The 26,554-nt window shown below is 47.0% G+C and overlaps 2 protein-coding genes across 7 annotated transcripts in view; one reads left to right on the top strand and one right to left on the bottom strand.

Annotated features, from left to right (window-relative positions):
• The window catches only part of BOP1 (BOP1 ribosomal biogenesis factor), a 65,648-nt gene extending 61,035 nt beyond the window's left edge, over positions 1–4,613 (bottom strand). For 2 of the 3 annotated variants that reach the window (XM_062570736.1, XM_062570738.1), the window contains exons 1-2: positions 4,527–4,613; positions 3,962–4,168 (exon numbers count right to left, since the gene is read on the bottom strand). In XM_062570736.1, coding sequence (XP_062426720.1) covers positions 3,962–4,168; positions 4,527–4,535 — 216 coding nt within the window. In that variant the 5' untranslated portion in view covers positions 4,536–4,613. The remainder of the gene's footprint in view (positions 1–3,961; positions 4,169–4,526) is intronic. The other variant, XM_062570737.1, reaches the window with a different exon arrangement.
• A 592-nt stretch (positions 4,614–5,205) lies between these two features.
• HSF1 (heat shock transcription factor 1) overlaps positions 5,206–26,554 on the top strand; it is a 75,594-nt gene continuing 54,245 nt past the window's right edge. For all 4 annotated transcript variants that reach the window (XM_062570742.1, XM_062570740.1, XM_062570739.1 and 1 more), the window contains exon 1: positions 5,206–5,349. In XM_062570742.1, coding sequence (XP_062426726.1) covers positions 5,224–5,349 — 126 coding nt within the window. In that variant the 5' untranslated portion in view covers positions 5,206–5,223. The remainder of the gene's footprint in view (positions 5,350–26,554) is intronic.

Here is a 26,554-nt window from a genome sequence, read left to right as displayed (position 1 = left end):
TTAAACAAATTAACTAAGTACTAGTAAAGCAGATTTGCCTACCACTGAGCAACTAAAACAGAAAAGAAATCAAAGATTTTAAAGTGATTAAGAAAGATTTTTCTATGCAGAATACTGGTGTGTGCTGCTTGGTATTACTAAATCTTTTTCTGGGTTTCAAAAAGGTCTTCATCACTATAGGTCTGTTTACTGAGAAAGTGCATTGGCATGAAATTGAGACCAACTGCTGCTTATGTTGGATTAAATCTGTTTTTGGTCATTTCATGCACTAAGGACTTAGTCACAAAATTCTAGTTCTAGATGTTCTGAGCTTCCCAAACAAAGGAGGACAACAATTTCTAGTGTCCTTTTGAATCAGTTCCAGAAAAACGTGGACATGTTACCACTGTAACATTCGCTGTCAATCACAGTAGGAAAAAGAAAACTGAACAGGAAGTTTCTGTGTTGGGCCAGAGAAGCAGGGTCATGAGATGCAGACAGGAGAGAGAGATCGCAGCAAACTGGAAAGATCCAGGAGAAACCTTCAAAAACTTGATCAGCAACAGAACAGCCCTTCCTAAGCCACCAGCCAGTGAACCGCCCAGCAGCACCTTAGAGCGCTTGGGGCCAGGCGCGATACACCCGCAGCCCGCAGGACTAAGCTTCTAACAAGCTCGGGCTCAGAAACTGCTGGTACTGCTTGGCCTGGAGCAGCATCTGGCCCTTCCAGAAAGGCAGGCCAACCAAAACACCCGCAGCTAGGGAAGTGGGGACCAAGTCCCATCCCCTCCTGCCCAGCCCTGTTACAAGGCTGCTGAGGAGAGTGGACAGGATGGATGGACAGCAACGAGCACATGGTCCTGCAGGAGCGAAAGGGAGAATGGGGCAGCTCAGCGGTGGCATATGGGAGTTCAATGATCCATCCACAGACTGCATTTGGACCCGTCACTACGTTCAGCCTGGGTGCAACATGTATGGGGGCCTCTCGTGCTGCACCTTGCACACAAGTGACCATACACCATCTTCCTTTCTCAGTTCCCCCGTAAGACAGTCTTTCAGTCTGTCAGGAAAACCCTGGCACCAGGAGAAACCTGCACACAAACAGCCACCAATCATCGAAAGAGAAGGTCTCACAAAGCTCACCTGTACCAGCAAAACCAGACCTTTGTGCAGAATTCAGCTCCGAATAGATCATGCAGAACACTCACCACTGATCATGCAAGTGAGCCACTGTCATGAGCTAACACATTTGCAATATTCAGCTGACACTACAGATAACTCCTTCTATACTGGAAGAGACCAGGACATGAGAAATCTCATTCAAAATTACACTTACCTATCCAAGGCAAATAACAGTTCTCCTGCATGAGCAAGTGAAATATTTTCTAAGCAGAAGCTAGCTCTCTTCATTCCTGGTCTGATGCCATAAGTCCATTAAACACGACAGCAGAATAGCATTAGGGCAAGAGCACTGCTTGTCTGATGTCTCTGCTGGCAGCCCAGCAACTCTCCCCAGCAAGAGAGGACAACTTAGTGCTCTGAAGAAAGATACAACAGAGACAGAGTTGTCATAAGAGCACTCCTTCCCTAGACTCTGCATGTCTACTCTATACTTCTCAAAATTTCCCACATGAAAAGTTGTTCAAAATGCAGATGTTTCTAACACTATAATGCAGCATCTTTCAACTCATATACTAATGGAATTATGCAAAGGGCCTGTAAAGAAAGAATAGAAGAAAATCTACCCTCAGGAGACCAGAGTTCACTATACAGGGTCCACAGCTCCATTAGAAAGTATTCAGCAGCTGCTGCAAACCAAAAAGGGACAAAGGAACAGATAGTAGATTTACTTCACTGCGAGACTCCAGAGGAGAAAACGGTCTGAAGAGAGCACAAGAGAGCAAACTTCTTTTTAACTCAGCATGGAGAAGTGATGCCCTTGGGAAGAGCCCTTTTTTTTGGGGGGGGGGGACACCGAAACAAAAGGTAAATGTATTCCTGGCCAAGTCTGACACATCTGACGTCTTTTGCCTATGTGAAAACCCTCCAGATACCCCTCTCCAGTTAAGGCCACTGCTCTGTCTCTAACATTCAGAACTGCTGACCAGGTTAGATAACTCTCTTCACAAGCAACACACACAGCTCCTACATAGCAGGAACAACACCATCTCAGGTCCACGTGCTAAGATGCCGTTCCCTTTGCACAGCGGAGATCCTACAAGCAGGAGGTGAACCAAGAAGCACTACATAAGTGAAAAATCAGAGTTGAGAAATATGTGGTACAAAACCATCAGGCTATGCCTGCCTGGAGCAGCAGCAAGGCCAAAGAACATATTGCCCATGGCTTTGTCCACAGTAAGGGGGAAATCCACATTCAGGGTCAAACTTCCTCTGATCTACTCAGACTCTGCTGTTACTACTGTAACTCTTTTACAGGCTGTGACAGCTACAGAAAGCACCCAGTATTTCAGTGCAGAGCACCCATCCCCATGTTTAGCTTGACCTGGGTTGCAGCAAGACAGTAATGGATCCCAGTGCCTGCAGGTACTTGCTTATGGGCCTAAAGTATTGTGCACAGAGGGATACAGAGTGAAAGGTGGAAGAACAGGGAGGGGTGGAAGGGGTGGTGCCTGCAAATAAGCATCAGCTCCCGTACAGTAAGAGTGCAGACACACAGACATACAAGGCACTGGCAAAAGTTCTGGCTTAAGCAATTGTCCTACACATTCCTGTCCCTGCGTAACACTCTGTGGTGCTTGTACAGCTTGTTTAGACGGCCACATGGCAAAACATGGCCAACGCCAAGGAAAACCACCACCACTACCAACAGAAAAGACTGTGCAGTTCAGGGGAGCAATTGTTCTGAAAAGCAAAACAAAACAACAACAAAAAAAGCCCCATTTCCGCTGCGCTATTTTGGGGCTGGCTCAGCTGCCCGATCTATCCACTGAGTAGATTCACAAACAGCTGTTTAGCGTAACAAAGACGGTGGTGGCAGAGTGGGAACAAGCAGCTCTAGGTGTAGACAGCTCATTCAGCAGCACTGCTGCTGCATATCAAAACTGCAACCTAAGGCACTGCTACAAAATTCCTAAACAGGTTATTAGAGTAAGTTTCCATTCATTTTCTACTCCAGACCTTGGTAAAGCTTCTACACATTGTCCAAGTTAATAAAAACACGGGTCTAGACAGCCAGGATAATAATAAGGCGCTTTTTGTTTAGAAGCTAGGGCATGACCCATGGCAAAGGAGACTGGAGTACCCTAAGTAACATTAACGTACTTTAATATCACAAGATGAATTAGAATGTTAATTCCTCCACCACTCCTTCTACCTGGGCTTTCTGAAATAGAAGGTTATGTCTTTACAGGAATGTTTTCTTTACAAAAAGTAGTATTGATAGCAAAAGTTTCACTGCTAGTGCAGATTCCAGAAACGCAAAGAGGCATAAAATTCCTTTTGCTACTAACAAACATGCACCACCACAGCGTTCCAGGCTGCTTCTCATCACAAAACGTGAATCAGGAAGCATAAGCCCCACCTAAGCCTGTAAACACAGGGTTTCTTCTTCACTGACGCTACCTTCAGACACACCTGACCAGGAGCAGACCCCAGGCGCGGGACGGAGCCTTGCCCCCACGCCGTCAGGACCGCGCTACTCAGCCTGGTGGCAGCGCACGGTGCCGCCCAGCCCTCTGCTTGTGCATAAAAGAAGCCCGCAAAATTCACGCGCGAGCTGGGGAGAACCCGGCTCCTCCCCACAGCAGCCTCACCGCGGCTTAGGGGCGCGGGCCGCCTTCAGCTTTGGCTCGGCGGCGTACGAACTCGGGGTGCCGGAGCCACGCGTGGAGGCCTCCTCCGGCCGGCCCCGCTCCCGCTCCCGCTCCGGCACCCGCTCCGGCACGGGGCGGCTGGCGCGGGCAGCAGCCGGGCTGGGCCGGCGGTGGCGGCGCGGGAGCGCGGCGGCGCGCCGCGGCCTTACGTGCGCCTGCGGGGGACAGCTGTGCTTCGGCTCGCCGGCGCCGCTGCCTTCCTCCTCCTCCTCCTCCTCCTCGTCGTCGTCCTCGGTGCTGCTGTCACTCCCCGAGTCCTCCAGCCCGGAGTAGACGCTCTCCTCGCTGTCTGTCAGGTCCTCGCTGTCTGTGCCCGGCTCCTCCGGCTCCGCCGCCGCCGCGCCGGGAAGAGGCCGCTGCAAGGCAAGGGCAGGGCCGCGTCGCACCGGGGCCGCCCGGCCCGGCCCGGCCCGGCCCGCTCCGGGGACCCGCGGAGGGCTCGGGGGGGGGGGGGAGGGCAGGGGGGTGACACCGGGGCCCGCGCAGCCCCCGGCGGCCGGGCCGGGCCGGGCCGGGCCTGACGGGAGACCCGCCGCCGCCGCCGCCCCGTAACCATGGCGACGCCCCCCCCGCCGCGCCGCCGCCCCGTAACCATGGCGACGCCCCCCCCGACGCGCCGCCGCCCCGTAACCATGGCGACGCCCCCCCCGACGCGCCGCCGCCCCGTAACCATGGTGACGCCCCCCCCCCCCGCGGCGCCGCGCGCCCCCCGACCTGCTCCATGGCTCCTTCCCGCCGCCCCGCGTGCGCCGCCGCCGGCCACGTGCTCGCGGGTCAGAGGTCACGGCGCTCCGCCCCCTCACTCCTCCCGCCCCTGTTCTTTTCTCACTCTCCTTCCGCTTCCGGCCTGCCGGCGGCCTGCGGCGCGCGGCCCGGGAGGGCGGAGGGACGAATGCGGCCGTTTGCTTTGAAAAAGGGGAAAAAAAATAGCGGGGGTCAAAGGCGAGAGGGGAGCGCGGCGTGCGCGCATGCGCCCTACCCCAGGCGCGCCTCCCCGCTCCGCCGGGCGCGGCGCATGCGCACGGAGGGGCTGCCCCGCGGCGGGGGGGGCGCGGCGAGGCGGCGCATGCGCCGGGCGGTGACGGCGGCGCGGAGGGGGCGTGCCCCCTCCCCGTGCGCGGCGGGGCGGGGCCGCGCATGCGCGCGGCCGGCGCGCGCGGGGGGCTTGTCTCGGAGGCGTCCCAAGATGGCGGCGGCCATGCTGGGCCCGGGGGGTTGCAGTGCGCAGGCAGCGGTCGCGCCTCGCGGCGGCGGCCGCCGGCGGCACTGAGTCCCGCGCCGCCCGCCCGCCCGCCTCGGCCCGCCCTCCCGCCGGCGGCTCCCGGCGGCGGCGGAGGAGGAGGAGGAAGAGGAGGAGGAGGGAGGGGGGCGCGCCGGCGCGCCGCGGCCTGCCCCGGGGCCTGCGGCCGCCATGGAGGGGCCCGGCGCGGCGGCGGTGGGCGCCGGCCCCGGCGGCAGCAACGTGCCCGCCTTCCTCACCAAGCTGTGGACCCTCGTGGAGGATCCCGACACCGACTCGCTCATCTGCTGGAGCCCGGTGAGTCCCGGCGGAGGGGACGCCGCCGGCGAGGGCCCTGCGCCTCGGCCCAGGCCTTTCCCCGGGCTCCGGTGCGACCTGCGCAGCCCCGGGCCTGGGCCGCGGTGTGTCACGGCGTGGGAGCAGGTTCCTGCGGCTCTCCGGAAGAAGCACTTGCCTAGTTAGAGGCCTCCCCCCCTCCCGCCCGTGGTTATGCAGCCCGAGAGCCTCATTACCGAGCAGTACCTCACGGGAAAGGAGCTCTCCCCTGTGCTTAAGGGAAAAGCAGTGTCGTGGCGCTCCTCTAACCGCTCCCGCGGCAGGAACGCTGCGTACCGCTTTTAGCCGTGTCATTATAACTTGCAGCGGTGCAGCCCGTGCCGAGGCAAGCCTTTCTAGCCTTTGCCCTGTGCTGGACACGTGCTGCTCTTCTGATGTGTTTATAAAAAGAGCTGGCCTCATTTGTGGTTGCTCCAGTCACACAAGCCTCATTTTTCATCTAGCCACTTGTGAAAGTTTAACTTTTATCTGAAACATGGCAGTATCCAGAGCATATCCCATAAGCAGTCTTTGGGAGGCTGTTACAGTCACAGCATTTAGCTGAAATCAAAATGAAAAGCTTCCTTACCATTTAGTTCTTAAGCTGACAGACCAAACAGTTAAGAGGGAATTACTCTTATGAGCGTTGAATTACTGTATCTCCTATAGTCTGTTAACAGACTCCTATATCACTTTCTTGTCCTGACTCCAGATCAGATACTTGTTACCAGAACAAGTGGTAGGAAGGGAAGTGAGGGAAGAGAAATACATAACATCGGCAAGAGTGAAAAAGGCTGTCACGGGCAGTTTTCACTTCAGATGGAAGTGAGGGGAGACAACAATTGGAACTGTTATTAAAGATAACAAAGCGTGAGATGTAAGGACCAAAATAAAAACTAATATATGCTAGGAATTTTTTTTAAAGCCTTTGATCGTAGCTGCTCTCTACCACCTTTAGTCTGCTTATCTGACTCAATGTGGTAGTAACCAGATGAAAGACCTGCACTGTGTGTTTTCCACAGATACTGCATTGCTGCTTAACTGTGCAAGTCATTGCCTGTAAACAAATGCTTTATCTTGTCACTGGAGCAAACAGAGGCTTAGTGTCTTGGGTATAATGAGTTTATGATCATTACTGTGTTGCTGAAACTATGAGAAATTGCGTTTATATGTAGGGCGGTGAACAGCATTACGCTGTTCCCTTGCGTTTGGGAACGCAATAGGAGAGTCAAGCTGCCTTAATCTTAGCTCTGGGTGGAGGAGGTTGCTTGGAGATACTGCGCAAACTTTGGGCAGTAAACTTGTAAGCTCTGTTTACAAGTAGACAGATTGGCATAAGCTACTTGGACAGTGTTTAAGTGAACTGAGACTGGAAATCAGCATGCATTTGTAAATAAGAGTAATGTGCTCTGCTTGTGTTGACAGGTAAACAAAGATGTTTGCATCTTTAAATTTTTCCTGTTTGAAAGATTTTTGGAAGTGTTCTGTGTGGAGAGGAAAGAGGTGAATGGTACAGGTGATGCAATTTTAAAACTCAAGAGTTTATTGAAATACATAGTGTTTGCTGGTGTTGAGGCTGGGCAGAGGACTTTCTGACTGCTCGCTTCCATCCCTGTGGCACAGTTTGCTGCTTCCTCTTCTTTGGGGTTATTTATAATCTGGACCATTTCAATTTGTGGCATCATTGCACAAAGTTATGTTAGCCCAACTAGGGGACAAGTAAGCTGCTCCTAGGAGGTGGGAATGAAAAGGTGAGGAAGAGACATTCATAAACTGTTTTTTTCATCTTGTGAAACAGGGTCCTAGGTAATTTCATAGTTACTGTCTAGGTGTGTTTTAAATGTGCAATATTCTAATTTGTACACTGAGTGATAAACTACTCCATGTTACTGTGGGATAAATGTGCATCAAAAGTGATACAGTATTTCACTCGTGGTGTCGGAGCCTTGTGGCTCAGCCTAGAGACGAACTCCAAAGCAACTTTGCTAGACTTGTAAATAGATTTTTAGACTTTTTTTATATACAGTTGATAACAGGATAAATTCTATAGGCATTGACAAGAGCTAAGGAGGCCATGTCTGGATACAACTCTAAAATTTATTGTAAAGGTCTTAGATCCTGAAAATCTTCACTTCAGAAGTGTGCTTTTGTTTTTGTGGAGTGAGTGTGTCTGCCAGCTGAGCTCCTTGTTATTCATGATGTTGGAAGTAAATAGTTTGAGTTGATGATGAAATCTATGCAAAACATCCACTGCGTGAAAATCTGGAGAAAGATGGGGCTTTAAGTCGTTCTTTCCTTTTTCTTTCCTTTTTTTAATGTAAACAATGTCATTAAAAAAAAAACAGAGTAGCTGATTATTCATAAACTGTCTCACAGGTGCAGGATGTTGGCTGGAGGAGGAAAGAACTTTGGAAAATCTACACAGAGGTAGCCTGAGAACTGAGCCTTTTCGTATCAGTGAAGAACTAATATTGCTTTGGTGGGAGGGGGAGGGAGTAGAAAATAAATCTTTCCTTCATGCACATGTTGCTTGCTTTGCTTGCTTTATTATTCATTCTGTTCTCTTCCTTTTTTTCCCCCTTTATCTCTCTCTCTATCTTGTACCTTTCTCTTTTTGTTATCTGTATTTACTTCCTTTCTTTTAATTTCCTCTATTAATGAGTGGAAGCAATGAGCTGCAGAGGTTCAGGAACATGGATCTTGAAGTACTTGCAATAAGGAGAGACATTTTTTTATGTGTTTGTGAGAAGAAATCATCTCAATAGAAAGCAGGAAAATCAACGTAAGGGGAGAGTTGTAGAAACGGAATATAGTTCTTATACATATATGTTTATATGAATACATATATATATATATATTTAAAAAACATTTTTACTGATTTGAAGGTAAGATCTTCAAATCTAAATTTGTGTGATTTCCTGATGCACATTTTTTGGTAACTTTCTCATCTCTGAAACCTCTCTACAGATAATACTGGACTTTCAGATGTTTACCCCTGTGTAGTCGCTGCAGGTCTGAAGGGCAGAATGGCTTTTAGTCATTTAGTGTGTCAAACTGTTATGGGCCAGTTTCTGCCCAACATCACCCATAAATCCCACCCTCTTTTTCCAAGTGTAACATAACTACTTTTAATTCAGAGAGTCTGATTTGCAAATCAGTAGAGGCTGAAAGCATTCCGGGGAGGTACCACAACATGCTTGCTCTGTTCATATACTGTTACCAAAGCATCTCCTCTTGGCTTCACAGACTATTGAGCTGTATGTTCTGAAATGCAGATAAAAATGCATTTTCCCTGTTACTTTAAATGAGTCAGTGTTTCTCAGATAAAAGGATTAGATAGCATCCAGCAGAATTACTGGATTGCAAGCTTAAAAGAACAGGCAGGTTATCTCTTAACATAGCTCACAATTAGAGTATACAGTCTATTCCCACAGTGATGATGTGTGGGCCAAAACCATAAAAGAATTTGAAAAGAATTCAAGGAGGATGGATTCATTTCTTATTAAACACAATGCCTGGGTATAATTTCTGCTCTCAAGTCCTAACTCTGCTACTTCCTGGATATGGTAGAAGTTTGTTAAGGGAAGATTAAGTCATGTCTTTCTTACACTTTTCCCTGCATGTGTGCTGTAGTATCTCTTCTCTCTGGACCACAGTCTAACACAGGACAGTAGATCTTAACTCTGTGACAGATTTAAGTTGGTTGTCTGCTGAAAGAACTGAGCTGAAATGTATTTAGGATAAAGATAATATGATTAATGGCAAACTAGTCTATTTGTGACATTACCTGCCTGAGTCATTACTCTAGACGGTGGTATCATTGAAGGCATGTCTGTTGATTGGACTAAGAGCTAACCATTGCAGAAGAGTGCAGGCCTGTTCATACCTTCTTCTTTGCTTCTGTCCAAGTGATCGTGGGGCCTCAGGTGAGTTGATGTGAGTTGATTCAACTTTTCCTTCTTCTGGATTCTGCCCCTCCCACCCCGCAGCTATTTTTCTGTTCAACTGGTGAGCAGAATTGACTCATTCTGCTGCCATGTGACGGCTAGATTTGATTCAAGGGAAATGACTGGAAAGTGTACCTGGAGATGGTAGGAAGAAAGGGACAACCTCTGCTGGCAGCAACCATCTGTTTAAATTGAGTTAGTTGGAAGTTGGGCAGCTAGTGAATCTCTGGAGGCTGTGAGATGCTCTGAAGAAGCAGCATTGCATTTGCTCTGTTCTCAGAGAAGTTCCTCCACAGACAGCTTGTGTTGGCTGCTGTCACACAGGACATTGGGCTAGCTAGACCTTTGCTCTGACTTGGCAGGAAGTTCTTAGGTTAATTCCAGACCTTTAGCTCCTGCTTCCCTTGTGCTAGCTGTAGCATTTGTCCTGTTCCTGAACTGCTTGTGAAGGAGTCGGGAAGTGCCAGAGCCAGGAGGGCAGAGGAAGGAGGCTCTGCCTGCTTTGGTGGTAGCAGAACTTCTTGGCTTCATCTTTGGCTCAATTATGTGACCCCTCACCCTGTCCGTTGGTTATCTGATGCTCTCCACCTCTCCTATGGCACCTTGGAGTCTCATCTGATTCCAGAGTGAGCTGTACCGAGGAACTAAACTGGCAGAAGTGTTTTGCTTTTACTTTCCTGGACTGGCTTTGGTGAGCTTTGGTGCCGGCACAGGTAGGGCAAAAGCACTCTTCAATGTCAGCAGGGCATTTGGCATAGCCAGGAAAATGCACCCTGCTATGAAGATCTGTGTGACAGCTGTGCTCATCTTGCAGTGGCTAGATAGAGTGGGCGTGAAAACTGGCAAAAGGCAAATGGGGAAGGGAGAGAGGTAGGAGGGGGCAAGACCTCCCTTCTCCTGCAGTTGTTACCTGTTTTTCGGCTTGCCTCCTATCTTCCGAAGTCATGCCTTCAGAGCATGCCATGCCCTAGTAGAGGAAGGGGGTGAAGGCTTGGGGGAGCCAGTCATGAGCATTTTGCTGTTGTACAGGGCAGAAAGAGGCAGCTGCTCATGCTGCAGGGAGAGGCAGCCTCCGGGCTGTCAGCTCTGTTCTCTGTAGTCAGAGAATAGGGAGAAAAGGAGGTAAGGAGAGAGGGCTTGGGGAAACTTGAAGCTCCTGACAGGAAGAGTTAGGAGGAAACTCTGAATTCAGCATGCCACCCAGAGAGCCACTCTAAGAGCCTTGTCCGAGTTTTGATTTAGATTTGGCTTATGCTGAGCTTAGGCTTGTGGAGCATAAGCATTAGTCCTTGTATCAGCAACCTAAATTAAACCTTTTGGTTTCATTTGCTGGCAAAACTGATGTGCCTGTTTCTATTACAGCTGAAGCTGGGGTTCAGCATAAGGCCATGTGGCAAGCCCCAGAGTGCTCCAGCAAGGCAATGGGTGTTACAGCACCCAGCTGTGGTCCAGACCAGACCAGGCATGTAAGTGAGCCTGAGGCTTGCCAGGACGTAGAGCTAGAGAAGCAGCTGAACTGATTGTGAGGGTGACTCGGGCTTGGAAAGCAACCATAGGAAAAATGGCAATACCCCCACAACATGCTGATCTTCAGCAAGGTATGAGTAAGATGCTGTTTCCATACCATGGTGTTTCAGTGTAATGGCTCTGTAAATGCTCTTGGACAGTGGAGGGGAGCAGAGTGCATGAAATAACCTCATCAGCAGCTTGTTTTGCCTGTAAACATGCACACGCTTTCTGCACAGCTTGCCAGATTCCAGGGCAGTCCTCCTTAGGTCAGTGCTGAAGACCTTGCCTATGCTCGGAAAATTACTCTTTGCTGAAACTGCCTGTCACCAGTTTGGTCCTTCAGAGCGCTTCCCAACCGGATTCCTGGAGGCTTAACTCTTAGTGCACCAGAGTGCATACTTACTTTCATGCTGTTGTCAAAAACAGTCTTATCTCAAAGCAAATGATACTTGCTTTGATGAAAGATTGAATGGAAAAAACCTAAGTGTACAGCTGGAAATGAAGAAAGGACAGAAGAAGTTGCAATACCAACATACTTATAAGGATTTAGAATTTATTATATGTGAAAATTAACTGAAAACCTAGGAATCAGAAAGAGGAAGGGTTTTATAGCTGCCAAGCAGTTAATAAGTGCAATGTGAGGTTCTATCTTATATTTAAGCCCTCACGTGCATAAATAATAGCAGCTTTCATGGTTTTGCAAAGAAGAGTTGATCTAGTTTAATATTTAGGCTGAGGGCTCATTAAATAAGATATTAGTTTTTTTTTAATTAAAATTCAACCATTGTTCAGAGCTTTAGTGTTGGAATTGTTTATTTTCAAATTCTGTGTTTGAAATGTAAACTCGAAACTTACTCATGTAAGCATGCTGATCAAAATGAAATGTGTATTTAAGGGACAATAATAGATACAATCACGTGATGGATTTCCAATTGAATTTTAAGTCAAGAGTGTGTGTCTTTAAAGGGGTTTGTTTGTTTATCTCAGTCAAGCTACAGGTTCATCTAGAATCACAAGATGAAAGTCTGGTGTTAGGTAGACCTGATTTTAAACTAAGAGACTTATTAGAGCTTCAAGAGGAAGCACTTAATGGAAAGCCTCTTCTTAAAGCGCTTAAACACTCCTTGAGAGTGCTGGTAGCAAAAGAAGCTGTGACTTCTGTAAATGCATCTTGAAACTGGCTTTGAATTTGCAATTTATTGAAACATTTCAACAGTGAACGTTCATCAACTCTATCCTTTAAAACCTTATTTTTTCAGGTTTCTGTTTTGACCTTATCTTTTTCCCGGTTTAAAGAAATTTGCCATCTTTGTGAATATAAGTGATGTTATTTGTTCTCTTTCTGCATGACACAGGAGCCCTGAGACTGCTTCAAGGAGTAGTTTTCCAGCACAGTGGTGTTTTTCTTACGAAGGTTGTCTGACAGTAGGCCTGCAGGGTCTTGCTCTCTGCTCGGTTCATGCCGGGTATTTCCTTTCCTTCTTAAACTGCAGTTCTGCCTTGCCTTAGGCAGGGGCTCCGGCAGCAACGGATCTGATCTAACCACGTGCTCCTGCTACAGGAGGTCGCTCTCCTCGGTTCCTGGTTGCAGGCCTGTCCCCTTTCTTATGTTGACTCTGGTTCTTGTCAGAGCCTTTCATGGACTGCCTTAACACACTAACATGGCAGAAAACCATCCTGCTTTTCTTAGGTTTGTGCCACCCTAGGGATGGGGCAGCTTGTGGAGGGATTCAACGAGAGCAGCTCCTGGCTGAGGGTGAAGAGCAGGCACGCACGACTGCCAGGGAGAGGCAGAGCAGCCCACTCTCCCAGTTTCAGCAGCGAGGGGTCCATCAGCTCCTTGTACCTCGCTGAACTGCAGCCTCCTGGGACAGGATAATGACTTAGATAAATTATATAAACTAAAATGTTATGTTTTGTGTGGTGATTTTGGCCACAGCTGCTAATCAAAACAGCTAAGACAATCAGGTTTCAGGGCAGTTTGATGTAGAGCTTGGAAGAAACTTTATCCTGGCAGATGCTGAGTTTTCTGCATTTCATTCACCAAAGAGGAACAGTGCTGCCAACTCTATGCTTGAGCACTTGGTGCTGAGCACACGGAATACTAAAATGTTAATTCCAACCGACAACGATTAATATGAACAAATTACTTCAGTAATTGAGCTGAACAGATAGCTCCAAAACTTAAAATCTCTCTCTGCTAATTAGATCCTATAGTAAATTATATAGATTACTGGATAAATAAAACCCACTGCAAGGTCCCACCATTACTATTTGTTATGTCTTCCTACTCAGCATTTCCGATTACAGAGGCTGAAAATTTTTTTTCAACCTAGCAGAAACAAAATTTCTATTTTGGCCTGCTAACAAGTAATTATTCCTTGCCTTTTCCTAGCCCTAATTTAGCACAAGAGAATTTATGGTCTTGTGACATTGCTTCAAGCACAGGGTGTTTTCATGTTCAGTTATAAAGTACTAGCTTTGAAGACAGAAGAAACATATGGAAGGACCGTCTATGAAAACATACTTCTTTTCATCAGCAGGATGCCTGTGTTATATAAGAGGAACTAAAATGAGTAGCTGTTCTTCATTTCTACTATGAAAGCTCTAGAGTGTCCTTTGTTTTTTTTCAGCAGAGCTGGTCAGTTGAGATGACATCTGGTTGTACACACTTTGACTACTAACAGATTTTTAAAGTTGATAGGGGATGACTGTCCCGTTGCTTTGATTCAGCAATATTGTCTCCTGTAAATTTTGATTCAGATGTCATTTGTGAATCATTTACTCTTCATTTGCCAGTTCTGAATCCCTTCATACGCACAGAAGTTTCTTTTTTTATCTTGGTTTTTCATTTGCCATTTATACTGCACAGAGTAGACTTTCTTTTACCTTCTAGATATTTTATAAATAAAAATGCAGGATACCTTTGCTTATCTCAAAGCTCTGATCTACCTGACCTCACTAACTGCTGCATAGAAAATGTATTAACCTCAAGGAGGTAAAGATGAGTACCAGATCTGCAAAGCAGGTGAAGAACCAGCAAAAAGGAGGTAGCATGTTGTTTGAAAGTATGTTTATATAGCAAGTTATTGTTGAAGTTACTAGCTGGGCTCCTCAAGGTTCTTGGGATCCATCTTCTGTAGTTCTTTTGATGATGATGGCATAAAAGCAAAGTTGTCTTATGAAACAAAATGAATAAAGTAAGAAGGCATCATTAATGCAGAGCCTTATCTTACAAGGAGACTTGAGTAAGTCTTGAAAAAAGATGCAATTAGGAATGGTATGACTTAGTAGTATGAAATAGTAATATGAAAGCAATATGAAGGTCATCCAGGAAATTTTTTTTTTCTGTCTTCTGGGAATTCAACGGTTAAAAGCAACTATTTGTGGGCTTTTCTTACTAATCTGATCAGAGTACTTTTCTGGCTTTAAAAAACAGAAACTTCCTTTTATGCTTGTGTGTGTGTGCTCACGCACGCACTCAGTTTCCTATTCTGGTTCACAGAGTGGTCCCCAGAAATGGTTTTGTCGGCACAGCTGAGTTTTAGCAGCACTGCATTTGAGTCAGGAATGAGCAGTGGTGGTGCCTGAATACCTTAAGCTGATATTTCTAGCAGAGTTTAGCAATGTGAAACCATGAACTGAAAGAGTTAAGTTTTTTTACCCCTGCAGAACAGTGACCAAGATGGGAGTATGGCTTAAATGGAAAGCTCAAATGGCAGGGCACTAGTTAATGAGCTGGATCATGTGTGTATGAATTGACCACAACTAAAAACATAAGTAAAAAATACGGAGAGTTCTAGATCTCCATTCTGGTATGTCTTATGAGGTCAAAAATAGGGTTTTAAGGTGGAGTTTGATTAAAAGTATGAATGTGGTTGTGCTGCAGTCCTCTGCTCTCCCCTTCTGTGGGACTGAGCCCAGTGCCTCACAAGGTCCCTTCTGGTCTTGTGATGCACAGATAAACAGCAGGATGCTAATTTATTATCTTTCACTCCATTGACTCGTCCCAGTGTAGGATTTCTCATTGTCTTCTCCTTCCTACAAGGATATGTTTGTAGAGGACGCCTTGTATGTTCTGGAATATCAGAGCAGAATGGGTCCAATGGAAATATTATGACTTTTACTGCATGCTGTGTCCAGTTCTTGTGTCAGTATTTCAAAAAGGAAGTTGATAAAGTTTCGAAATAGAGACTCTAGAGTACAATAAGATGAAGAAACCGTGTTATTGTAAACAAATTTTTTAAAAGTACTCTTTAAGGAATAAGTTAGCTAGCTTCATTGTAGCTGCTAGAAAAATGCCTAATCTTGATGAGCAGCTATGACCTTAATTCCACCAATATTATGCATGTGACAGGAATTTTGTGGTGGGATGTTCATTATCTTTTGACTGTCTATACTTTTTTTTCCTGCTCTGCTGATAAGTGAACTCTTGGTAAACTGGTAAGATTTTTGCCTTGGTGATTGCTTACATGAGGTTCTCTTGTATACAAGGTTGTTGGCAACTTAGAGTTGCTTCCCTCCCCTGCCACACACACCTTGGAAGTTAAAGCTTGCATCTTCCACACTGTTCTGTGCATACAAGTGAAACATTTTCAAAACCTGAGTGATGATGGGAAGGCTAACAATGGCATAGGTAAGCTTTATGAAAAATCAGACTTCTGAGAAGTTGTCTCAAAGCTCTGTGCATAGAATGATGACTTGTTTAGATTTTTGGACTTGAGCAGAATTCTTTATATCATACTGAAGCTGGAAATAGTGCAGTGATTGAATACACACTTGCACAGAACCAGTGTCAGCATATGCTTTTCCTTTACAGTTATAAGGAAAGTGAATTTGTTTCATAGAATTACATGATTTGTTTCCTAAACACAATGCAGAGAGTCTGTAAACTGTTTCCTGTAGAAGTGAACATATGGCCACAGAGGCCTGGTTTTGTCGCATCCTCTAGATTTCTGAAATTCAGTGACTCTGACAGCATGGTTCCCTGAACAGCTGAGCCAGTCTGACAGTCGGCTCCTCCTTGTCCTGCTCCAATGCGTGTTGGACTGTATATGAGCTGATTCAGCGCTCTGACCTTACGGGAAACTTTTGTAAGGTTTCTGTTGCGGAATTTGTGAGTTGGATCAGGTCTTCAGGAAGAGAGAGAGAGGAGTCTGTGGAGCATCGTGGTCTGTGCACGGTGATGGGAGTGTACAGCTGAAATCAAGCAGAAAGGGAGAGAGGAGGAATTTTTGGTAACAGCAATGTGCTGCAGGGGTTCAGCTCATCCTACCCTACTCCGTCCTGAAGCATACGAGACATGCTTAGACCCCAGCTAGTGCCAGCTGTCGCAAGCACCTTGGATCCAGAATCTCCAGTTTTCCACTGGACTCACCTGCTTCTACTGCCACTATTGTTATCAACTTTAAATATTCGTTTTTTCTATCTGTAGCCAAAAATATGTGTTAGAAAGGATAGGCATCGCCCCGTGGCCTTGCCACTCAAGTGGTTGTGACTGAGAGCAGCGCCACGTGTCTTGCTGAAGGCACAATCGTGCTTCGTACTGCATTGATGAGCTGTGCGGAAGGCCATGTGAAGGCTGACTTTGATAGCAGGCATAGCCAGTGGTTTGATAACTTGGAGGTACGTTTAGACACAAAACAGCTCACAGTCAGTTCTTTTGAAAGTGCAAATGTGCTAAATTTAACAGTTCACAGCATGTGGTGAGAGATGCTGCTAATTGCATGACTTTGGTTCTTGCTGCTTGGATCTAGTGATGTCCCTTAATGTCTGCAGATCAATTAGGTACAAATGCTTATGAATTCAATCCGAATAAAGCAACCACGCTCTAATTGAGAGGTGGATTCTGCTATTTTTAATTGTGTAGGAAGGACATCTTCTGAACAGCTGCTGATGGCAAAAAGATTTCATTATTATTTTGTTAAAACGTGTGTCTTTCAACACTCATATCTATTGGAAAACATCTATAATTATCTACACACTCATATCTATTGGAAAATGAGGTCAGGTCATTTGCTTTAAGTTAGCACAAGGCAGCATTGCTATTCAAAGTGGAGTGTGAACCCTTGTTGGGTGACACAAGTTTACCTTGTGTCCTGAAACTAAACTAAGTTGACCAGGTAAAATTAACTTTACTTAGGTCATGGAATAATTTAGGTGAGAAGAGACCTTAAGAGATCTAACCTCCTGCTCGGAGCAGGATCTGGGCTCTGGAGTCTGACCATGTTGCTCAGGGTTTGATGGAGATACCACAGCAGCTCTGGGCCTCTGCTCCCCAACTGTCCTCACAGAGATAAAGCTCTTTTTCTTGCACCCAGTGTGAACCCCTCATGTTTCAACTTGTGCCTGTTGTCTCCTGTCCTCCCACTGTGTGCCACTGTGAAGAGCTTCACTGTGTCTTCTCAGTAATTTCCCTGGAGGCACTGGAACCAACTGCTCTTGGTTGCCCTATATCAAGGCCCAGAATGAACCCCTTTCTACATGTTTTGTTGGCCAAATCGAGAAGTTCAGTAGTCTAAGTCCAATGTCAGCTCCTTCGCTGATAGGCGCTGTTGTGAAGACAGCTAGAAAGGAGAAGCTGCCCCTCCTTTCCCTGCTTCTAAGCTGAGGCTTTACCGCGGGCCCCTGCCTGTGCTCTGCAGCAGCTCTGCCTGGGCCCAGGCTCCTGTCTCCACCAGTCTGACCCACACCTGCTGGCTCGGCCTCCTGGCCGGGCCTCAGACCTGCTGGGTGATCAGTGGCCTGTGCTTGATCCTGACCCATGCTTGCTGCTCTGCATCCTGGCTCCTTGTTGGTGAGGTCAGTGCTTGCTCCTGCCTTATTCCTGCACTCTGCTCCTGGCTTACCTTCCCTGGCAGAGCAGCCGGCCCTTGCTGCTCCCTGGCACCCAAAGTGGTCTCTTCTCCAGGCTGAACAAGCCCCTTTCCCTTGGTATCTCTTCTCAGGGCAAGTGCTGCAGCCCCCAATCATCTTGGTGACCCTCTGCTGAACCTGCTGAACTTGCTCCATTTTATTGATGTCTGTCTTGTATTGGGGCCCAAGGCTGGACAAGTTATCTAGATGTGATTTAATGAGTGCTACTCATTAAGAAGGGGATCATCACTTCCCTTATCTACTGGCTATGCTCCTCTTTGGACAGTCCAGGATGCTGCTGGCTTTCCTTGCAGCAAGGGCACACGGCCAGCTCACGTTCAGCTGCTTGTCCGCCAGGATCCCCAGGTCTTTTAAATAGCGTGGGTCAGAATCACAAACTACTTAGGATGCTTTTGATGTGGTAATTCAGAGCAGTTAGTGACTGGCTCCAGGAGATGAATTTAACAAGGCTGAGTTTGTCACAAAAATAGCTGTTTGGAACAGGAGGAGTCAATGTTTCTGAATGGGATTCACAACACCCAGCAAGCTGTGAGCAGGCATCTAAGCCAGTCACTGAGAAGTTTGAGAGGGGTGTGATGCAAGCCTCTCTGTCTTTGGATGTAGGTATTGCCTCTGTGTTCCCAAGGTAATTGCCTCTCTGAAACTGAGAGTACAACCTGAAACCTTCCTCCTGTTCTTGGAGTGACAGCAAGCCAGATAGAGCAATTGCTCAAGGGATTGAAGTTCAAGGCTTGGTGGGGCCTCCCGTCCACCTGGGTACCAGACAGCCAGCAAGGCAAGAGTCAGAGGAGCAATGAGCAGAGCCTCAGTCTCTTTCTGTGGCCCCAACAATGTGTATTTTTATCCCAAGACTTATAAATGCATAAGCAATCCCTGCAACGGGGATCAGAACCCAAGTTGTCGCTTCCTGTGCTTCCCCCCTCCTTTGGAAGTTTTCATTGTTGGGCTTTGGATGCAGGTTCCTTCTCATTAATTTTCTCCTCCTCTCTGGCCCTTGCAGTCGTGGTCGTATCTCCTGACGAGGCAGAAGCCTCGTACTTCTGAGCCAGGTATTCAGAGCAGGCCGTTGTGCAAGAGGTGACATCCTTTTCCCCTGCCAGATGTGATCTGAATGGATCTGTGAATTTGCGCCTAAATTGCTCAGGAAGCCCAGGCAAACCTAGTTTGTCGGCTCTGCTTTGGGCAGGCCGCGCGCACTGCTAGGTGCCTACGAATGCTTTGTTTGGTCAAGCTGCTTAGTTGGCACCTTGGCTGTAGACGTGCTGAGCAACCTGAAGGGGGGCAAGCTCCTGTGCCACTTCGAGCTCTGCCAAGCTGACGGTGGTGCCTCGAGGCGGCGGCCGTGTAGCTTGCTGTGCCAGTGAAAGGGCTTACGTCCAGTTGGTCCTTCTGCTGGAGGTTGCTTGCTTCCTGCCTCCCTTTCCTCTCCCTCGCCTCCCAACACCCGTTTGCCCGAGTGCTCTCCGTGCTGCTTTGTGGCCTGGGCTCAGCAGTGCCTTCGGCAGCAGATGGGACATCTGCTGTGTGAAGAGAGCCATGAGTGAGCAGAGGACACTGCTTCTGGCAGCATGGGTCTGTGAGGTCCCTGCCTGCCTTGACCCCAAGCTCCCTGATGCGCAAACTGGACAAAGCGTGCCCTCGGGCTCATCCGAGAATGGGGCTGCCGTGCCGGGAGCTGAAGGGGATGGGAGCTGGTGTTCGGTTTCTGAGGGTTAAACAAACCCATCCTCTCGCTGGAGGGGCCTGAGGAACAACGGGTTCATCTTCATTGCTGGAACAGAAGAGAGTGTTATGGGCTCATCTTACTGTCAACAGTGATGGGGTCACAACACTCCCCGCCTGATTTTTATGTAATAGCTCAGATGATAGATATCGAGGTCTTCATAATTTTAATGGTCAGATTTAAAGTGGAAGTTGAGAAGTGTGGAATCTCATACTAGTCTCGCAAATTTTAGTATTAAAGTTTGAAAAATAAATGTGAACCTTTTTTAATAGCTGCCATAGTTGATCAGCTTTTTTTTATATGGATTTTATTTTCTAGTGTGATTTAAAACTCCAGTAAAATTATTTAGCTTTTTATACTAATTCATGCTTTTGCTGCTGACCCTCCCAGCTGGGTGACTTCAGTATTTAGTGATGTTTGCACTATTGTAATCATATCTCAATTTTCAAAGTAGATCTGTTGGTTATTTCACAGGCAGCCAAATGATAGGAAATAGTATTGAACCTTTTATTTGTTGCTGTAAAGTCAACAGCTGCTGGATTTTCCTGCTTGTTCCACCGGCTACAAACTGAAAATCCAGTTATATGTAGGATCTTAGGAACATGATTTCCTTTCAGTCTCTGCACGGTCAGTGGTAGGTGACCTCAGTTCTGCAGCTTAGTGTTGGGCACTCTGTGGCTATTAAAGCTTCCTGTTCACCTCGGTGATTGAGTGTAGTCTTATTTTCTTCAGCGTTCCACATTTTTTATTATTTTTGAAAAATATTTTGTGTTCAGTGGTGCGTTAAACAGAAATAATGAATATTTAAAATCACTTTGCCAGCTCTTTAGAGTTTTGCAGTGGGCCCTGCCTACTGATTACCAGTTCACATAGAGAACCGTTAACCTACGTTGTTTCTGGCCTGTTAACTAACGAGTTGGGCGGTGTGATAGCTAGCAGCACCACAGGCACCAAAGAAGTCTTTCCTGAAAAAATTTGCTGGGGGCAGGGGATGCCTGCCAGTATTTAAATACATAGGGCAGTAAATATATTTTTAAGTTCTGTATGTAGTGTGGAGGATGGAAAGGCAAAAGCAAGATCCTCAGGATCATCCATTGGAGGAGTTGGTAGCTTTTCAGAGCTGCCTTTTAGATGGATCACGGCATTGAAAGCTCTCAGCTGCTCTGGCAGTGAAGCAGTGCCCGACCATCCTTGGTTCCTTCACTTGATCAAGGTGAAGACCTAACTGTTCAAAAAGATATGGCAAGAATGGGCACGCGGTGAGCTTTCAGTTTGTCCGTGTGGATAGCAAGCAGCATGCTCTCGGGGAAGGAGCGGAAGGTACAGGGCAAAATTTCAGCGTGGGATTTTAAATTCGAATGCTGTGTCAGGGCTTGGAAGGGCTCAGAGCTGTATGCAGGTTGGTGCCGAAGGATCACGGTACTTCTGAAAGGAGAACCACAGAGGAATCTTATTCTGTGAACAGCCTTAATGTTTTCAGTTTGATAGTTCTGTTAATAGCTGTGTGTGAAAAGACTTGCAGCTTTTATCCTCAGTCCAGTTCTGTATTTTTTGCTCCTTAACTCAGATACTCAGTGCCAGCAAGAAAGAACTGATTAAGAAAAGTGCTTAAGAAGCTTACTGCATTATAGAGCTACTCTCCCTTCTGTAAACCGAGGAAAAGATGTTTGCTCAACCTGAGATCCTTTCTGTATTCTTAAGTCTGAAAAGGTTATTGAGGGTTTCTGTGAAATCTCTGCTGCAGGGCGTATGTAGACAGTAGGGAGAGAGAGGTGAATAGTGTGCAGCAGCTTTTGGGCATTATCTGATTTACACCAAGCCTAAGACAAACTCAGCTGATGATTTTCCCCCAAAAAACCCTTCAGAACATCCTTTGAGGGCATCTCCTTCTTTTATTTACTGCAAGGATAAATGGTGTCTCAAGCCTGCTAGTATTTGCTGGAGAAGAATAGGAAGAGCAGTGGGAAGGGGAGAAGGGATGCCAGTGCAGATGTGGAGTTCTGGCGGGTGCCGAAGTGTGCCGTGGGTGGTCAGAGCCCGTCTAGACAGGGAGTACGGCATGGTGTTGGCCAACGTGTTTGGGATGTCTAGTGTTACATGAGTCATTTTGACTTCATGCTGTCCCCCAAAGGGAGAGCTTAGGCTTTTAACAGAACAGCCTGATACACACTAAGATGTTTGATGCTGTGTCTGAACTGGACTTGGAACGTACTGGGATAAAATAGAGCAAGTTAAGCAAGATAAGGCTTTTTTTCCCTTACCGTCATAAATTTTGCACTATCTTCTGAAACGAGACGTGCTTGCCTGCCTGTGTTTTTTCTTCTGCTTCAACAACTCTGGTAAATGCTGGGAAACAGTCTACCTGCTGCACTGTTCCATCAAGTTACATCGTTGACATAGAGTACGGTTCTAAAAGGCAAAGAGAACAGACACCAGAAAGTCAAGCTTCAACTTTTGGAGGGATTTCTTACAGCCCAGGAGGCTAAGATTTTTATATTTGTGTCTCATAGTAGAGTGAGAGAGATTGGACTTAAAACAGGACGGACTGCCAAAATTCCCCCCCCCAACACACATACACACACAAAAAGATACTTAACCTCATTAGTAAAAGCTGTTTATTTCTAAATGGAGCATTAATGACTGACTAGTCTGACTTTGATAGTTTTTTAAAGTGCTTTGGAAAAAATTTTGAAGGAGAGAATAGCTAAAGTCATAGAATTAAATGGACAATGGCAGAAAGTATAACATACACTTACCAAAAACTGCTTGTACCAACTCGTCTCTCCTACTTTTGGATATGAAATCCTTTTCTAGATGAAGTAATTGGGGCAGATCTCATGTATCTGGACTTGTGTAATGCATTTGATACTCTGCCACATAGGAAATCATAAGTGAAACTGGAGAAGGTGAGGATTAGTGTAAGAATTGTGGGGGAGGGATTGGCTTATGGAGAAACAACAGGTAGTTTTCAGAGAGTAGCTCAAATTTGGAGAGAGGTCAGTGCAGAGCTGTTTGAAGATCAAATCTTGGAGCAGTCTTTGTGAATGTTTTTTTTAATGACCTTGGCACAGAAAGTATTTTGAGAAAAAAATCACAAAACACAGTTGTCTTTTGTTAATACAGCAAGATTTGGGATGCTATGAAGAAGAAACCAAGCAACCTTGTGAACTGCAGTAGTAGAAATGAGGCAGGTTTCACAGAATCACAGAATGGTTGAGGTTGGAAGGAACCTCTGGAGATCACCTAGTCCAACCTCCCTGCTCAAGCAGGGTCACCTACAGCATGTTAGGGTTGCATCCAGGCAGGTTTTGAGTATCTCCAGAGAAGGAGACTCCACAGCTTCTCCAGGCAACCTGGTCCAGGGCTCCGTCACTCTCACAGGGAAGAAATTCCCCCTCACCTTCAGGCAGAACTTCCTGTGCTTCAATTTCTGCCCATTGCCTCTTGTCCTATCACACGGGACAACTGAAAAGAGCTTGTCCCCGTCCCCTTGACACCCTCCCTCCAGGTACTTGTACACATTGATAAGATCCCCCCTCAGTCTTCTCTTCCCCAGGCTGAACAGGTCCATCTCTCGCAGTCGTTCCTCGTGGGCAGGGGCTCCAGCCCTCTGATCAGCTTTGCAGCCCTACGCAGGATGCTCTCCAGTAGCTCCATGTCTCTCTTGTCCTGGGGAGCCCAGAACTGGACACAGGACTCAAGATGAGGCCTCCCCAGGGCTGAGCAGAGGGGCAGGATCACCTCCCTCGACCTGCTGGCAACACTCTTCCTAATGCACCCCAGGAGACCATTGGCCTTCTTGGCCACAAGGGCACATTGCTGGCTCATGCTCAACCTGTCATCCACCAGCACTCCCAGGTCCTTCTCTGCGGAGCTGTTTTCCAGCAGGTCAGCCCCCAGCTTGTACTGGTGCCCAGGGTTATTCCTCCCTAGGTGCAGGACTCTGCACTTGCCCTTGTTGAACCTCAGGAGGTTCCTCTCCGCCTAGCTCTCCAGCCTGCCCAGGTCTCTCTGTAGGACAGCACAGCCCTCAGGTGTGTCAGCCACTCCTCCCAGCTTGGGATCATCAGCAGACTTGCTGAGGAGGCACTCTGTCCCCTCATCCAGATAATTGATGAAAAAGTTGAACAGGATGGGACCCAGTCCTGATCCCTGGAGGATGCCACTAGCCACAGGCCTCCAAGTAGACTGCACGCCACCAGTGTCGACCCTCTGAGGTCTGCCTTTCAGCCGATTCTCAACCCACCTCACTGTCCACTCGTCTAACCCACACTTCTAGAGCTTCTCTAGGAGGACGTTATGGAGACAGTGTCAAAAGCCTTGCTGAAGTCAAGGTGCACAACGTCCACTGCTCTGCCCTCATCTACCCAGCCAGTCATTCCATCAGAAGGCAATCAGATTGGTTAAGGAAGATTTCCCCTTGGTGAATCCATGCTGGCTACTCCTGATCACCTTCTTTTCTTCCATGTGTCTGGAGATGACATCCAGAATGAGCTGTTCCACCCCCTTTCCAGGGATGGAGGTGAGGCTGACTGGCCTGTAGTTGTCTGGGTCCTCCTCCTTGCCCTTCTTGAAGACTCGAGTGATGTTGGTTTTCTTCCAGTCCTCAGGCACCTCTCCACTGCATTAACCGTAAAGACGACTTCAAAATAAAAAACAAAGAGACTTTAAAATATTCTGCCTGCCATTACGAAAAGCAGGTTAAGACGTTCATTAAAAGTTGGCAGTTGGGGCTTTTTCATCGTAATGGTTTCCTTGGAATAAGGATGAGTTTCCTTATTCCTTCAGACAATTCACCTACTTTTGAGTATTTGTTTTCATTAAGGTCCTTTACTCCTTATTCAATACTTAAGAGTACTCTGAGCTGATTCTAGTAGATTAAAAATGCATTAGAAAGAGGGATATAAAGGAAGAAAGTGCACACTATTTTATCTCCCTGAAGAGGGCAGGTCAGAAAAAGCCAAAACCCCAGTGCTTTGTGTCCCATTCCAAGTTGGTTTCTTTTTGGTTGGAGTTTCTCCACCCAAAAGCTCTCTTTTTTTTTTTTTTTTTTTTTTTTTTTTTCCCTAGGGTAACAAATTTTGCTAGCAGTCTTGGTGCTACAACCATTTGCTGTACTTGGGTCCCAATCAAAATATTCAGTGCTCTGTATTTCTTTCCAGATCTCCAAACATGCCTTCCCCATGTAACTCAGTTCCTTACCAGCTCTGCATGATCTTCCCAGTTTTAGCTATTCCTTGGGGAGTCTATCTACGGCACAAAGCAGCGTAATAGATTTTTCTTTTATTTTCATAGAAGGATGGCTATTATGTCCCTCAGCTTCAAGGAGTTTCACCCAAATATCAGCAAAGTAACTGTATCTTCAAAGGAAGAGCAAAGAACGAGGAACTGAAGACAGGCTTCTAGGCCATCAGATCCAACACTATCAGAAGTGCCGCACTGGTGAACATCTTTCAGAAGTTTATTAGAGATTCATCCTAAAACATACGTATGATTTTAACACTGCAGCACTTAATTGGGACTCTGAACAAGCATTTTTTTTCTGCTTAAACTCATTTTGCTGTAGTCACATCAACTACCCTTCTGGTTAACCAGTTCTTCTCCCTTCTTGGTGCTCACTCCAGTTTACTTACAGACATAAAAAACAGCAGACCAAAACAAAAGAAGGTGAGGAGCAATGTTAAAGTCTCCTCCCGTTAGGTCAGTTCTTCAATCTCCTCATTCACCTAGAACCTCCACTGAACCTATAAGGATCACTCCATAGAGGACTGATCACCATTTCAAAGAAGGTCATAACATTACCTCGAAGGACGGCCCTCGAACGACAGCCCTCGGTGGCAGCGAAGCACTCGTTATTAGCGTTATTATCCATGGTGACGTTTGTTGGCTGCAAGGTGTTAACAGCTCGCAGTCATTCTGTGAGCATGACATACCCGTAGATCATGCTGGTATGTAGTTCCCAACCAACAAGCTCCCACTTCCTAAGGAATCCTACTTCCTATTTCCTTTCTCCTCAGTTTCTGAACCCAACAGCCAATTCCTGCCAAGTCTGAGGGAAAAAAAAAAGAGGCCTCAAGGGTACTGAGTTCCAACAAGTTTTATTAAAAACACACTAATGACTAAATAACAGTGACAGAGCTAAATCAGTGCTTGCACTGAAAGGCATATCTGGCTTGGCTTGCTATGCATCACAAGGCACTCGCCTGCCCGCCACGCGCACTGTGCCCGACACACAGCTACCGCTGCTCAGAGCAGCTGAGCGTATGCTGCTATGAAGTGGTAGAAGAAACGGGCATAAGCTGGAAGGGGGGAAGTCTAAGGTATATAAAGAAGTTTACAGGGAAACAAACCTTAATTTAATTGTTTTCAAGTGACAGAATTATTTCTGCCTTTAGGACTAAAATCCCAGGACAAGAGAGACATGGAGCTGCTGGAGAGAGTCCAGCGTAGGGCTACAAAGCTGGTCAGAGGGCTGGAGCACCTGCCCTACGAGGAACGGCTGCGAGAGCTGGGCCTCTTCAGCCTGGGGAAGAGAAGGCTGAGGGGGGATCTGATCAGTGTGTACAAGTACCTGAAGGGAGGGTGTCAAGGGGACGGGGACAAACTCTTTTCAGTTGTCCCGGGTGACAGGACAAGAGGCAATGGGCAGAAATTGAAAGTAAGGCATGCCTGTCTGCAAATCAAAGCTTAGGGATCTTTGGTCTGTTACTCTTAAGTCTCTGCAGAAGACCTTGGTCTCTTCTTAGGTTTAACGTTTAATTTAACGTTGGAGTAGCCGCCCCCTGTTGCAAAGGTCTTCGTTTGGTCCCTTTTCGAATGGGAACGGGCCTTTGGAGTGCTGCGTGCCTTCCCCCCTGCGCGTGTGCGTGGTCTCCTCTGCCCCTGCACTGCTGCCTTTGAAGCAGAACCTCTGATTGCTCTGTGGCCACGTAATGACTCGTTGGCATCTTGTCTGGCGCGCTTCTCTCCTGCCAGCCACATGCGCTGCTGGCGTGCGGGGTGCTGTTAGCGGGAAGGTGGATCACAGAGGGGACTTTGCCCTGAAAGAAAATACACGTTGCAAAATGCATTTGGAGTTCTTGTGCCACTTTGCCAGAATGAAAATCCGTTCCTTTGCTGTTCTGCAGATGCT

The sequence above is a fragment of the Rhea pennata genome, chromosome 2, assembly GCF_028389875.1.
Source record: "Rhea pennata isolate bPtePen1 chromosome 2, bPtePen1.pri, whole genome shotgun sequence".
Classification (NCBI taxonomy): Eukaryota; Metazoa; Chordata; class Aves; order Rheiformes; family Rheidae; genus Rhea; species Rhea pennata.
This window is presented reverse-complemented; position numbering and strand designations above follow the sequence as displayed.